The 13,330-nt window shown below is 37.8% G+C and overlaps 1 protein-coding gene across 1 annotated transcript in view; it reads right to left on the reverse strand.

Moving 5' to 3' along the window:
• The window catches only part of CNTNAP2 (contactin associated protein 2), a 1,911,935-nt gene that overhangs the window by 1,346,284 nt on the left and 552,321 nt on the right, over positions 1–13,330 (reverse strand). Inside the window, exon 2 of the mRNA XM_045864107.3 lies at positions 822–932. Within this exon, the coding sequence (XP_045720063.1) occupies positions 822–932 (111 nt within the window). The remainder of the gene's footprint in view (positions 1–821; positions 933–13,330) is intronic.

Here is a 13,330-nt window from a genome sequence, read left to right on the forward strand (position 1 = left end):
TTTTTCCACCTTTGCTTCTTTATATTTCTTTCCTCCCTCTCTCCTTCCCTCCCTCCCTTGCTTTCTTCCTTCTACTTATATTTTTTTCCTTGAATTGGCTGTGATGTGAGTTTAGTATTTCTAGTTTTACTGAAGACAAATTATGGTCTTTGTGAATTGATTCATATTTATCCAAGAAAATATTTTTTCTTTTCCTTTTAAGTTGTCATTCATTGTTATTTATATCAGTGTTCCTTTGAAGCAAGAAGAGTTTTAAGTTTCTGTCCTTAATCATTTTCTTTTATTCTCTATGGATTGCTGCCTACTTTGAAATTACCATTTACTAATTAATATTATTACTTTAAAATCCAAAACTCAAATTTTAGTTGCAAATGTATAACTATTTTTTACAACGGCTTTAATTACAAAATTAGATTCTGGGCACTAGGGGCAGAAATTACCAAGGATCACTTTTTTAACCTATATTTTCAATAGATACTGTTCATATGTTACTTTTTAAAAATAAAAAATAGTGAATACAGAGTATTTTTTCATTCACTGTATACATATTTGAAATCAATTCATTATAACTTTTTTCTAAATGATTTTTCGATTAATAAGAACTTCCTTAACTCAGAATTTTTATATCGTTTAGAATTCATTATCATATACAACTCCAAAAATTCTTCCTCTTTAATTTACCATCTCTTACTTCCAGCCCACATTTTCCTATATCACTCCTCGATAGTGCCTACAAAAGAGGTTTATAGTATCGATGAGCTGTCTGCTAATAACATGTTATTTAACACTTTTACTGACAAAGGAAATAAAATGTGCCTTACCCCCTCGCTTGTTGATCTTGGCATAGCCTGGAGAATAGCTCCCAGACATGGAGGACGAGCTGCTGAAAGCTACATGGGGGAGTCCAGACACAAGTGGTTCATCACATTTTTCTGAAAAGAAAAGAAAAAAGAGAAAGATTAAATATTTTAAAATAATGACTTGGTACAGTTTTTAGTTAAAATAATTGTTGACTACAGTACAAATGTCAAAATCTATGATACAACATTTAGCAAATGATCGGAATTTAGACAATTCAATAATTTAAACTCTTGCTTTTTAAGAGTTGTAGCTATGACAAAATGCTTTATGCTGAAGGGCCTCGATACAGACCTGCTGTCTAAGAGTTATGAGGAAAGGTGGTGGCGTTTATTTAACAAGCTTTGCAAAAACCGGCACCCTCTGGAAATCTTCAGGGATTTATGCATTATAGGGGTAGAGGATTAGAAACATTGATTAGAAACACAGAGGTTGGAGAAGGGAAGACTAGGAGGAATCCTACCAAAGCTAAAAAAGCCTGAGAAATAGGGGTCAGAAAGGGAGAATCCTACCAAAGCTAAAAAAGCCTGAGAAATAGGGGTCAGAAAGGGAGAACAAGAATAATCATCACCCTGTCACTGCCATCTGAAAAATTAACCAGTTCCCATCATACTCGACCAATCAACTGCGTTGGGACCAGGTGATCCCTCAATTCCATTCTTCACTTGGCTTCAATGGCCATGAAGTTTTTGTGTTTCCTCCTTCCTCACTACTGCTTACTCTGATTCCTTCAATGTATCTCTCTCATTTTCCTAATGTTTAAATGTTAAAGTGCCCAGGACTCAACTCTTGGATCTCTTCTAGGTCCACGCATGCTCTCTGGGAAACTTCATCAGGAGTTGTGTGTTCTCATTCTGGAATATCCCAAATCCTACCCCCTCACATCACCCGGTCCAAGCGGCCACCAGCGATCACTGTTGTGAAAGACTGGATAGTCTTCTTCCTTCCTTGCTTTTCTATCATTCTGCACACAGCAGCCTGAGGGATGCTTACAGATGTAAGTGGGCAAGTGGCTCTAATACTCACAGTACCCACTAGCTCCTGCTCTCCATCACTCCGAATCAAGTCTGATGCCCTCCAATGGCCCGCGCTAGCCACCGGACTGGTCACATCTCTCTCCAGCATCCCTGTCCATTGCTGTCCACCACTAGGGCCCGCTTCCCCTTACTGCAACATCAGGCCAACTCCTGCACGGCCTTCATGATTACTCTTCTGGTTACCTCAAGGCTCTTCCCTCTGGTCTCTGCTCAAAGTCACCTTTCACTGCTGCAGACAGACTCCTCCAGTCTGGCCAGCTAAATGAGCATGATGCTACTATCACTCTTGGTCCCCATGTCTGGCTTTCTTTTCCTTCATAGCACTCAGAGCCCCTGGCATATATGTTTTTACTCATTTGTTTGGCTTCCTTTCTCTCCCACTAGAATGGCTGCTCTGTGGGAATCAAGTTTTTGATAGTCTGCTTAATGCTTACTCTCCAGTGATGGGAACTGCACCTGGCACTTAGCACATACTTTAAAAACATTCATAGAATAAATGAGTGAATTAATGAATGAATGAGAAAAAGAACCAATACAATCTGACAATGGCAGAGTCCCAAAACACACTGCCAAATTACAAGATGGCACACCACCTAACTGGAGAGGTGGTCTTCAATCCTCCACAAATGTTTACACATGCTCAGTACTGTTTAATAAGACAGAGTTACACTACATATTCTAGAATCCTTTCTACCTCAGATATTTATAAATGGAAGAAAAGTTAAGCAACATAAAGAACGAACTCGTTTTCTTGAAAAGTCACTCAAGTGGAGTGAGGTCCCCAGTGATACTGGGGAAATGAATTATGATTCATTATCTCACCACTCAAGTGTGTACAGATCTGAAGTTAAAAATGAACATATCCATCCTCATAAAATATAGTTAGATTTCTTATTTTTCTTAGCTATACTGGAAGTACCTCTGGGAAATATGGCATCTGTGTATGAATATATTCCCCAGAAAGCTCAACGTAAAAAGATGAAAAGATGAACATAAAATTTATTTTTACGGTATCAATTCATGAAGTGAGAATCTACAGTGAAGAATTTTGTCTTAATTGTTAAAAATCTTTGCTATTCAACCCTGATGTTTATAGCAGCAATGTCCACAATAGCCAAACTATGGAAAGAGCCAAGATGTCCATCGACAGATGAATGGATAAAGAAGATGTGGTATATATATACAATGGAATATTATGCAGCCATCAAAAGGAATGGGATCTTGCCATTTGCAACGACATGGATGGAACTGGAGGGTATTATGCTGAGCAAAATAAGTCAAACAGAGAAAGACATGTATCATATGACCTCACTGATATGAGGAATTCTTAATCGCAGGAAACAAACTGAGGGTTGCTGGAGTGGGGGGTGGGGTGGGAGGGATGGGGTGACTGGGTGATAGACACTGGGGAGGGTATGTGCTCTGGTAAGTGCTGTGAATTGTGCAAGACTGTTGAATCTCAGATCTGCACCTCTGAAACAAATAATGCAGTATATATTAAGAAAAAAAAAGAAGATAGCAGGAGGGAAGAATGAAGGGGGGGGAATCGGAGGGGGAGACGAACCATGAGAGAGGATGGACTCTGAAAAACAAACTGAGGGTTCTAGAGGGGAGGGGGGTGGGAGGATGGGTTAGCCTGGTGATGGGTATTGAGGAGGGCACGTTCTGCATGGAGCACTGGGTGTTATGCACAAACAATGAATCATGGAACCCTACATCTAAAACTAATGATGTAATGTATGGTGATTAACATAACAATAAAAAATTTTTAAAAAAGAAGAAAAAAAAATCTTTGCTATTCAGGTTAGCTGCCAGTGAGCGCAAATATAAAACCTGATTTCTTACGTGCTGACTCTTTTGGATCCAACTTTTTATAACCTTTTGATGAAAGTTCTGCATTTACTTGGAGTAATCATTACTTTCAAATTTCCCATTTTATTAGGAATGTGCTAACATGCATTCCTTTTCATCTCTTTCATTCAAATATGCACCCAGAACCTAGTTGCGCCAGGCACAGAGAATGCAGTGGATGATACTGACAACATTCCTATCGTGGAATTTATGCTTTAGTGGGAACTAAAAACTAGCTAAAACAAAAACAAAGAGGTAAAAGCAAAGAGGTTAATTTATAGTATGATACGGTGATAAATACTACAGGCACATTAAATATCAAAGAAGGGGCTGCGGGTTGGGGGATAAGGTAGAGATAGAGAATGGTTATTTTTTGCTGCTTTGTCAAGGAAAGTCTCTCGCATTAGGTGACATCTGAGTAGTAATCTGAAGGAAACGAGGTGAGCTCTGTTAGAACTCAGTAAGATCATGCGGGCAGAAATGTTTTCTAGTCTAATCCTGCTCAGTAGGGCTAGCTTATGCCTGACAATGAGTGACTCATTTTCCGAAATTGAACATTAAATGCATATATAGTGTTACATTGAAAGTAATTAAAATGAAGTTGATGAGAAATTGATTAAATGATCCATTAGCTAGTTTAAATTTAGAACTCAAATATAGCATGTACAAACCTAAACACAGTTTATCCTTATTACATCTAAACACTTTGTACTTCCACAACCAATTGATCATCTTCATATTGAGTTTTAAATTTTTCATTAATTTAAAAAATCATATAAATCAGAATAACAAAATTAGAATAAAATTGGGATCAGATAAGCTAAGAGCATATAAGAGATGTAAGAGATTTTTTTTGTGTTTTTTTAAGGTGGCTGCAGAATTATTATCATAATTTAAACATTGGCTATATTACATCCTTCTAAATTGAGATATAGAATCCATAACCACATATTTAAGTAAGAAAGATGCTACATGTACTGTATGTTCTCCTGGAAGACTTTAATCACAAATATTTATTGAGATCTTACTCTGTGCCTTGCACTGTTCTAGCTATTTTGGGCAATAAAAAAAATATAACCCATTTCCCCGTGAGTCCGATAATATATAGACCCACATAAAGTAATTAAACATGAAATAAGAGGATAATATCAAACAGTTTATAATTCAGTACTAAATAAAATATAATCAAGAACTGGAAGTAATAAAATACATTTAAAATGCAGGGCTGCTGTTCAGTGAGTTGCTCGTTACCACTGGCTCCAACATAAATGTGAGACTTTTAGTGTGTCCTTAACCCCCTGTCTACAGATGACTCATTCATAATATAAGCACACTAGCTAACTTCTTCTCAAGCCCTAAAAACTCCAAGCATTGTCAAGTAGCCCACACACCATGTCCTACAGGCCAAAATGTGGCCCCCAGCTCGCTTTTGTAAATAAAGTTTTATTGGAGTATAGCCATGCTCACTCATTTATGTATTACCTATGGCTGTTTTCAAATCCACAGCAGAATGTCACAAAAAGAGACCATATAACCTCCAAAGCTAAAATATTTACTATCTGACCTTTTATAGAAAAAAAATTTTTCCAACCTCTGGTCTAGTATGACAAATATTCCAGGTATCCACAGAGAAGAATGATTAACCATCACTTATGGTACCAGGTAACATATAAATAATGACTATGACCTCAAGAATTGAGGGAATATAGACAGGTGGAAAGAGGGCCAAGAACATTCTAGAAAGAGAGAGCAGCTCAAGCAAAATCACGGAGGCCACAATGGGCATCAAATTTCCCAGGATGGTTGTAGCAGCATGATGTTCATGTATATATTGCACGCTGACTCCTGTGATGAACTAGCCATTTTTATTTCCAACTGTAATAATGGTTATTATGCATTATATATCCCAAAGAGTCAGCTTGCTTATTGTGTAAGAACATGTGTCTTAATATTCTGCAGACATTAAATATTAACAAATCAGGGAAATCCCTGGAGAAAGTTAGAAATTTTATAGAGGAGAAGGAGAAGGAGGAGGAGTAGAGACGGGGGGGGGGGGAGGAGAGAGGGGGAGAGAGAGAGGTTGCTAACATTTGAAATAATTCAGTATTGTATTTTCCCATAGTGGATGTCTTCCAAGACTATGGCCACACAATGATGGCAAATACTCGGTCTCCAGTGTACTTCCCTTCCAGAGAATCTTGGATGAAAACTGAAGAAGCAGATGGGCCTTGAGTTTTATTTTCACACAATTTCAGTCAATCAGGAAGTCAGACTAGCTCTAAGAATTCTGTACTAATTCAAGCTGGAACAGAGGAGATTATTGACAAATAAAGATGACACGGCTGTTGCCCTTCACCTAAGACAACCTGGCTGAGGGAGGCCTCTACAGGCAAAGGGATACAGACAGGAGTTTACAAGGTCAAAGAACTTTAGAATGCATGCCATTGACATTAACGATGGCATTTGAATGTATCTCTGATGAAAAATAATGTCAGAGAATTTTACCACACACTGTCTTTTAAATATACATTTTCTATCACACATCTGGAAATATAAGCCTGATACACAGAAAACAAGAACAACAAAGGACTCCAGAACCAGTGTTCTCAGGACAGCAATTCTAGCAACATCCTCATTCACACTTTACTAGAAAAGCCACTGTGAAAGGCACATTCTCAGAGGAATACATCCCTTCATGGTCTCTTTATGTCCTGTGCCTTCAATTCCTAACTTTTGAAGCTGGAGCTACCTTACTTCCACCTGCACGTCGACCCTGCCTTACGTTTTATGACCCCTCCTCTCCATAGTCAGGGCAAATTTAAGAGGCCTCTGACCTCCTCTCTTTCCAATCAGTAGGCTCCTGCCTTGCTCCTTATGGCCCAAACTATGTTGAATTACAAGATGGGTCATTGCGGTTTATATATATATATAAACAAGAACATTTAAGATCTGGTTGGTAGCATACTTTTTTACTCAATAATCTATTATGGAAATTCCCATACAAATACTGTCTAATTGTTATATATTTTGTTTTATAAAGAAGTAGTTTATTATTTATATTACTATCTACATAGCAGAATTAAATTGCTTTGCAAAGAAAAGAGTACAAGAATACATGCATATTAGATCACTGGTAAAATACTTTATATGATTGAGAATTGTTTTTCCATACAATCCATGGAAGAATTGATTTGGTTTGTTTATCTACCCCACGAAAGGACTATGAGGGACAGTGGTCATGAAGAGAAATATAATTAGTTTGCCATCAAGTGTTAATTTAGAGGAAAGCTAAGGATTATCAAACTGGACTTAAGTCAGCTGAGTGGGCATATCTGATATGCAGTGACAATCAGCGGGTGACAAAAAAGAAATCCATCTCGGGGTGCCTGGGTGGCTCAGTTGGTTAAGCGACTGCCTTCGGCTCAGGTCATGATCCTGGAGTCCCGGGATCGAGTCCCGCATCAGGCTCCCTGCTCGGCAGGGAGTCTGCTTCTCCCTCTGACCCTCCTCCCTCTCATGCTCTCTGTCTCTCATTCGCTCTGTCTCAAATAAATAAATAAAATCTTTAAAAAAAAAAAAAAGAAATCCACCTCTCCCCCTTTTTCTTCTCACTGAATCCCTCCTGTGTACTCCCCAATGGAGGTGACTTCACTCACTTTTTGTTCATTGTCCCTTTAACATGACAAAGCCCAATGTGCTGCCATATGCATTATAGTACCTTTGGCTGAATGAGGCAGTTGTCGTCTTCCATCTCATTCCTTGCAATTTGGACCACCACGAATGGCATACGGTAGAGACCCTTACACCAAAACCAGTAAATAAATGAAGAGCAACAGTAATCATTTATTGAGTACTATGTGATAGGCAACACATTAAATATTTTGAAAGAACTCTGTCACTGAGTTATTAGGGGAAGCTTTTGACATCGGTATAATGTCCATTTTATAATGTCCTTGTCTAAGGAAGCTTGAGAACTCACAGCTAAAGAATGTTGGAGCTGGGACAAAAATGGAGTTGGTCCTGATTGTCAGGCTTATGCTTTTGAGGTCTACCTTTCAAGGACACACCATCTCTAGACTCACTTCAGATGAAATCTGTTTGGTTACATTGAATTTATGCCTGAGTTATGGAGATATCCTAATAATATTGAAACAGCCAGATTTTTCTCATCACCGCTCATTTTGATCCCAGGAGTTTCTCAATGTAACCCCCTATATGATAAAGTTGAAGCAATTTCAATATCTTCTGTCCAGGTCAGACCAGTACCTTCCAACTAAAAGAAAGTGGTTTCTGCAGGTTTAAATAGGTGTTCTCAGAGAAAGCCACACACAATCACCTATTCAATCGATAATGCCTACACTGAATAAATATACATTCACAATGTACATCAAATTTATTCCACATATTCATGTAATAAATATTTACTAGGGACTTATTTCTTGCTTCCCCTGAGCAAGATCTCCCTAAAATCTATTTACTTCATAGTTGCCAGATGGATCTTTTAAAAATGGGCATCAGATTATGCCATGCCCTGACAACTTCCCAATGGTTTCCCCTCACAGTCAGTAACAAAATCCAAACTCCACCAAAGCCTATGATGGTCTGGCCCTAAGGCATTTCTGGTGTTGCTTTACTTTGCTCTTCTCCTCTGGGTGACTAAGCCAACTTAGTTTCACTCTCCTGTCTGTTCTAGAAATACCCAGTACACTCCAGCTCAAGGTTCTTCCCACCCTCTCTGCCTCCCGGCTAAAATTCTCTTTAGCGCATCTAAAGAAGGCTGGCTCCATTCCATTTTGCCCTCAATTCAAACAGCACCTCTTCTTTTTCTGGACACTTTATCTAAATCAACCAATTCAATTTCTACCTTCACACCCTCCAGAGACTACTTGCTATTTGATCACACTATTTTATTTTGTTCACAGCACTAATCACAATCTAAAATTATCATGATTATTTTTTTAAAAAACATGTTTATTACTTTTCTTGTTGACTGGGACTATAAATATCATGAGAATAGGGCATGTGTCTATTTCATTGAGCCTCTATTCCCAGAGCCTAAAAACCTGGCATGCAATACATAAAGAGCTACTGAATCAATGCAGTATTGACAATGATAAGTAATAAATCCATCTAAAAGTGAGCAAAGCTAAACAGTTCCTAGTTTGGGCCATTGAAATGTATTCACTTTATCTAGCTAACAGATGTTTTTGCATTTTTCCATTTTAAACATTGCAGAGAGAGTTGGCTTTGCACCATGATGTTATGCACAGACCTTCCTCACTGTATCTTGCCTAAGAAAGATCACCATTTTGATCTTTATCAACCTGAAACGCCTTGTAGTTTGGAACCCTTGAATTATATAGAGGGTTTGTATACATCATTAGTATATACCTCCAGAACTTTTAAAATATCTTGGCTCCAGCGAATGGATTTTATGAGAGTTGAAGCTATTGACTTATCTGGGTTAGCTCCTTTACATCTATTTTTTGTTTTGTTTTCAAAGCAATGTAAGACTCTTGGTATTTCTAACATAACACTCTCATCCTTGAAAATCTATTGTGATAAGTTTTATATTTTGATCTCCTTGCTACACACTGGTCTCTTCTGAAAGGAAGGGGACTTGTTTACATTTTCCATGTGTTGAATACAGAGCACCTAGTGGGTATTCTTCAAAACTTTGAAAAATATTGAATGCAATCAGTATAATAGCTTATGACATGAATAAATTCAATCAAATCAGATCAAATTCCTTTCCTTTTCCCTTTTGTAGGTCCAATAGCTGTGCTCAGAAAAAAATTTTAAAGTAGTATAGCTAGAACATCAGTCACGTTTGCAAGAATCATCGTTGTAAATCAAATTGGAAATTGTCTGGTCTGCATATACCAAGGGCGAATTACTTTGAGACTTGTAGTTCAAATTTTGCTGGACATTTAACAGCTGCAGCATATTTCTGACAGATGGTATAACAGATGAATCAGTTTCAAATTATCTCCTGAACTGTTATATACTAGAAAAAAATAGATTTGTGAGGCTTTTTAAAAAATAAGTTATATTTTTGTCTCCTCTGAATTGATCTTCTAATTTTACAGAAATAAATCCCATCACACAAAATAATAAAAATCAATTTTTACCCTTTGTGTAGTCTAGAAAGGTTTTTGAAAATTTAATTCATACTATTTCATGCAAAAAAACTGAAATGGTATTTAAAAATAGAATCAATCATTTGCCCTAGAACCAGGCAGAGGTTTTCATCTCTAAAACAATGGTTACAAGTGGCCTTTAATTTTTTAACTCAAATTCTATAGTCTCATAAGAAGGAAGAGCTACTTTACACTCTTAAAACCGACAACATTGAACAGTGTCAAGGTCAATTGCAACATGACTAAATGAACTTGAGCACTCTTAAAGCTTTCATTGACAATCTTCCTATGGATGAGGCTCTTTGGATTGTGATTTGTTGGTCCACTGGCAAATGTCTCATTTTTTGACTATCTCATTTCATTAACTGGTTAATTCAAAGAAAGTGTTTAACAATAAGATGCGATGTACTCATTGACAACCAAGTCTATCTCCTAGACTAATTAACCACTTTTACTTTTAAATAATTGACTAAAGTACTATAGATAAACATCCTTTAGTGTTCCTGCCTCAAGTCACTTCAGATTACATCATGCACTCAACTGGTATGAAGTAAACAGTGGAGCACTAGAGAGTCAAGCGAAGCTGTAGAAGAATGTTTAAATGACAAATACTTATGGTAGATTCAGTTAAAGAAAAGTAGGCTATGAAATGACATTTGTAATATAATACTAATTTTATTTATTTTATTTATTTATTTATTTTTAAAGATTTTATTTATTTATTTGACAGAGAGAGAGAGCACAAGTAGGCAGAGTGGCAGGCAGAGGGAGAGGGAGAAGCAGGCTTCCCATTGAGCAGGGGGCTTGATGTGGGGCTCGATCCCAGGACCCCAGGATCATGACCCAAGCTGAAGGCAGTCACTTAACCGACTGAGCCACACAGGCACCCCTATAATACTAATTTTATGAAGTCTATATTTATAGATGAACAAATGGCTAAAATAATATATAAACCAAAACGTTAACCATGATGTCACATTGGTTATTAGATCATTGTAAGTTTTATCTTCCTCTATGTTTCTTACTTTTTTGAAATATTTTTCAATTAACGTGTACTGATGTTATAATAAGATATGAAAAAGAAATAGTATAACTGCCCAGTGGTGATGACTGCAAAGAATGTATGCTTCATTTGTTCATCCAACAATTGAGTGCCCACAGTAGAGATGCAACAGTGAGCAACACAGAGTTTTATGTTATAATAAATAATAAATTAAAAAATCCACGGTATGTAAGCAAGTGATAATTGTTTTGGGGGAAATAGAGCAGGGAAGGAAGACAAGGATACCCGTTGGGTGCTGGGAGGATGACTGTTCTTTATTAGAAGTCCAAGACGAGGGGTGCCTGGGTGGCTCAGTTGGTTAAGCGACTGCCTTCGGCTCAGGTCATGATACTGGAGTCCCAGGATCGAGTCCTGCATCGGGCTTCCTGCTCGGCAGGGAGTCTGCTTCTCCCTCTGAACCTCCCTCCTCTCATGCTCTCTCTCTATCTCATTCTCTCTCTCAAATAAATAAATATCTTAAAAAAAAAAAAAAAGAAGAAGAAGCCCAAGACAACCTCATAGTAAGATCATTTTTTAGCAGAAATGTCATGGAGAAGAGGAAACAAGCCATACAGTATTGTCTGTTATCTGTGGAATGGTAGTTCCAGGTCAAGGAACCCAAGTGAGGAAGCCCAGAAACAGGAGCAGGATAAGCATGTGCAAAGACCTTAGGGAGCCAGCTCTGTGTGGATGGAGCGGGAGGCGCATGGGGTAAACAAAGGGGAAGAGGTCAGGAAGACCACAGAGAGGGAAGAGGAGGGCTGGGTCTCTTGGGCCTTGTAGGGGATTGTAAGCCATTGGGCTTTAGTGACATTCAAAGATTAGAAGCTCTTGACAGCAGAAAGTGTGATATTTTACCAAATTTATTATAAAGGAAGTGAAAATTTAATGTAAATAGTGTTATTTTTTCTTTTTAAGATTTTTTCCAGAGCAGTTTTAGATTTAGGGTAAAATTGAGAATAAGGGACAGAAATTTGCCATACACTCCATACTCCAAAACAAGCACAGCTGGCTCACCAGAATGGGACATTTTTTTTTACCACAATGAACCTATATTAGCACATCATAATCACCCGAAGTCCATAGCTTACTTTAGGATTCACTCTTGTTATACATTCTAAGGGTTTGGAGAAAGTGTAATGTCATGGGTCCATCAACACTGGGTATTTTCACCGCCCTAAAAGTCCTCTGTGCTCTGCCTATTGACGTCCCCATCCTCACTTTGGCCACCACGGATCTTTTTACTGTCTCCACAGTTTTGTTTTTTCCACAGTGTTATATACTTGGAATCCTACAACATATAGCATTTTCATATTGACTTCTTTCACTTAGTAATCTGCATTTAAGGTTCCTATGTCTTTTCATGGCTTAATAGCTCATACCTTTTTAGTGCTAAACAATATTCCATTGTCTGGATGTACGACAGTTTCTTATCTGTGTGCCTACTGAAGGAAATCTTGATTGCTTACGAGCTTTGGCAATATACATAAAGCTGTTATGAACATTCATGTGCAGGTGTTTTTAAGGGGTAAGGACATTTTGAAATTTTGATATTTAAAAAAATATGGGAGGATAAGAAAAAAATCATTACATAGAAAATGGATACAATGGAATATTATGCAGCCATCAAAAGGAATGAGATCTTGCCATTTGCAATGACGTGGATGGAACTGGAGGGTATTATGTTAAGCAAAATAAGTCAAAGAGAGAAAGACATGTATCATATGACCTCACTGATATGAGGAATTCTAATCTCAGGAAACAAACTGAGGGTTGCTGGAGTGGGGGGTGGGGTGGGAGGGATGGGGTGACTGGGTGATAGACACTGGGGAGGGTATGTGCTCTGGTAAGCGCCGTGAATTGTGCAAGACTGTTGAATCTCAGATCTGTACCTCTGAAACAAATAATGCAATATATGTTAAGAAAAAAAAAAGAAGAAGAAGAAGAAGGTAGCAGGAGGGGAAGAATGAAGGGGGGGAAATTGGAGGGGTAGATGAACCATGAGAGAGGATGGACTCTGAAAAACAAACTGAGGGTTCTAGAGGGGAGGGGGGTGGGAGGATGGTTAGCCTGGTGGTGGGTATTGAGGTGGGCACATTCTGCATGGAGCACTGGGTGTTATGCACAAACAATGAATCATGGAATACTACATCAAAAACTAATGATGTAATGTATGGGGATTAACATAAGAATAAAAAAAAAGTGGAAAAAAAAAAAAAGAAAATGGAAGAGAAGAATATTCCAGGCAATAGAATCAGTACCACAAAAAGGCTAAGTATGGGACTGTATGGTATCTTCAAGAAGGAATGAGACACAAACAAACTGAATCTTCAAAACAAAAGAAAACAAAAGAACAACTTGTAGTTGCCTAACGTGTTCTCCCAATTTCCTCTTGGATAATT

This window comes from Mirounga angustirostris, unplaced genomic scaffold, assembly GCF_029215605.1.
Source record: "Mirounga angustirostris isolate CCGP_5_RB_7025 unplaced genomic scaffold, mMirAng1.0.hap1 SCAF_12, whole genome shotgun sequence".
Taxonomy (NCBI): Eukaryota; Metazoa; Chordata; class Mammalia; order Carnivora; family Phocidae; genus Mirounga; species Mirounga angustirostris.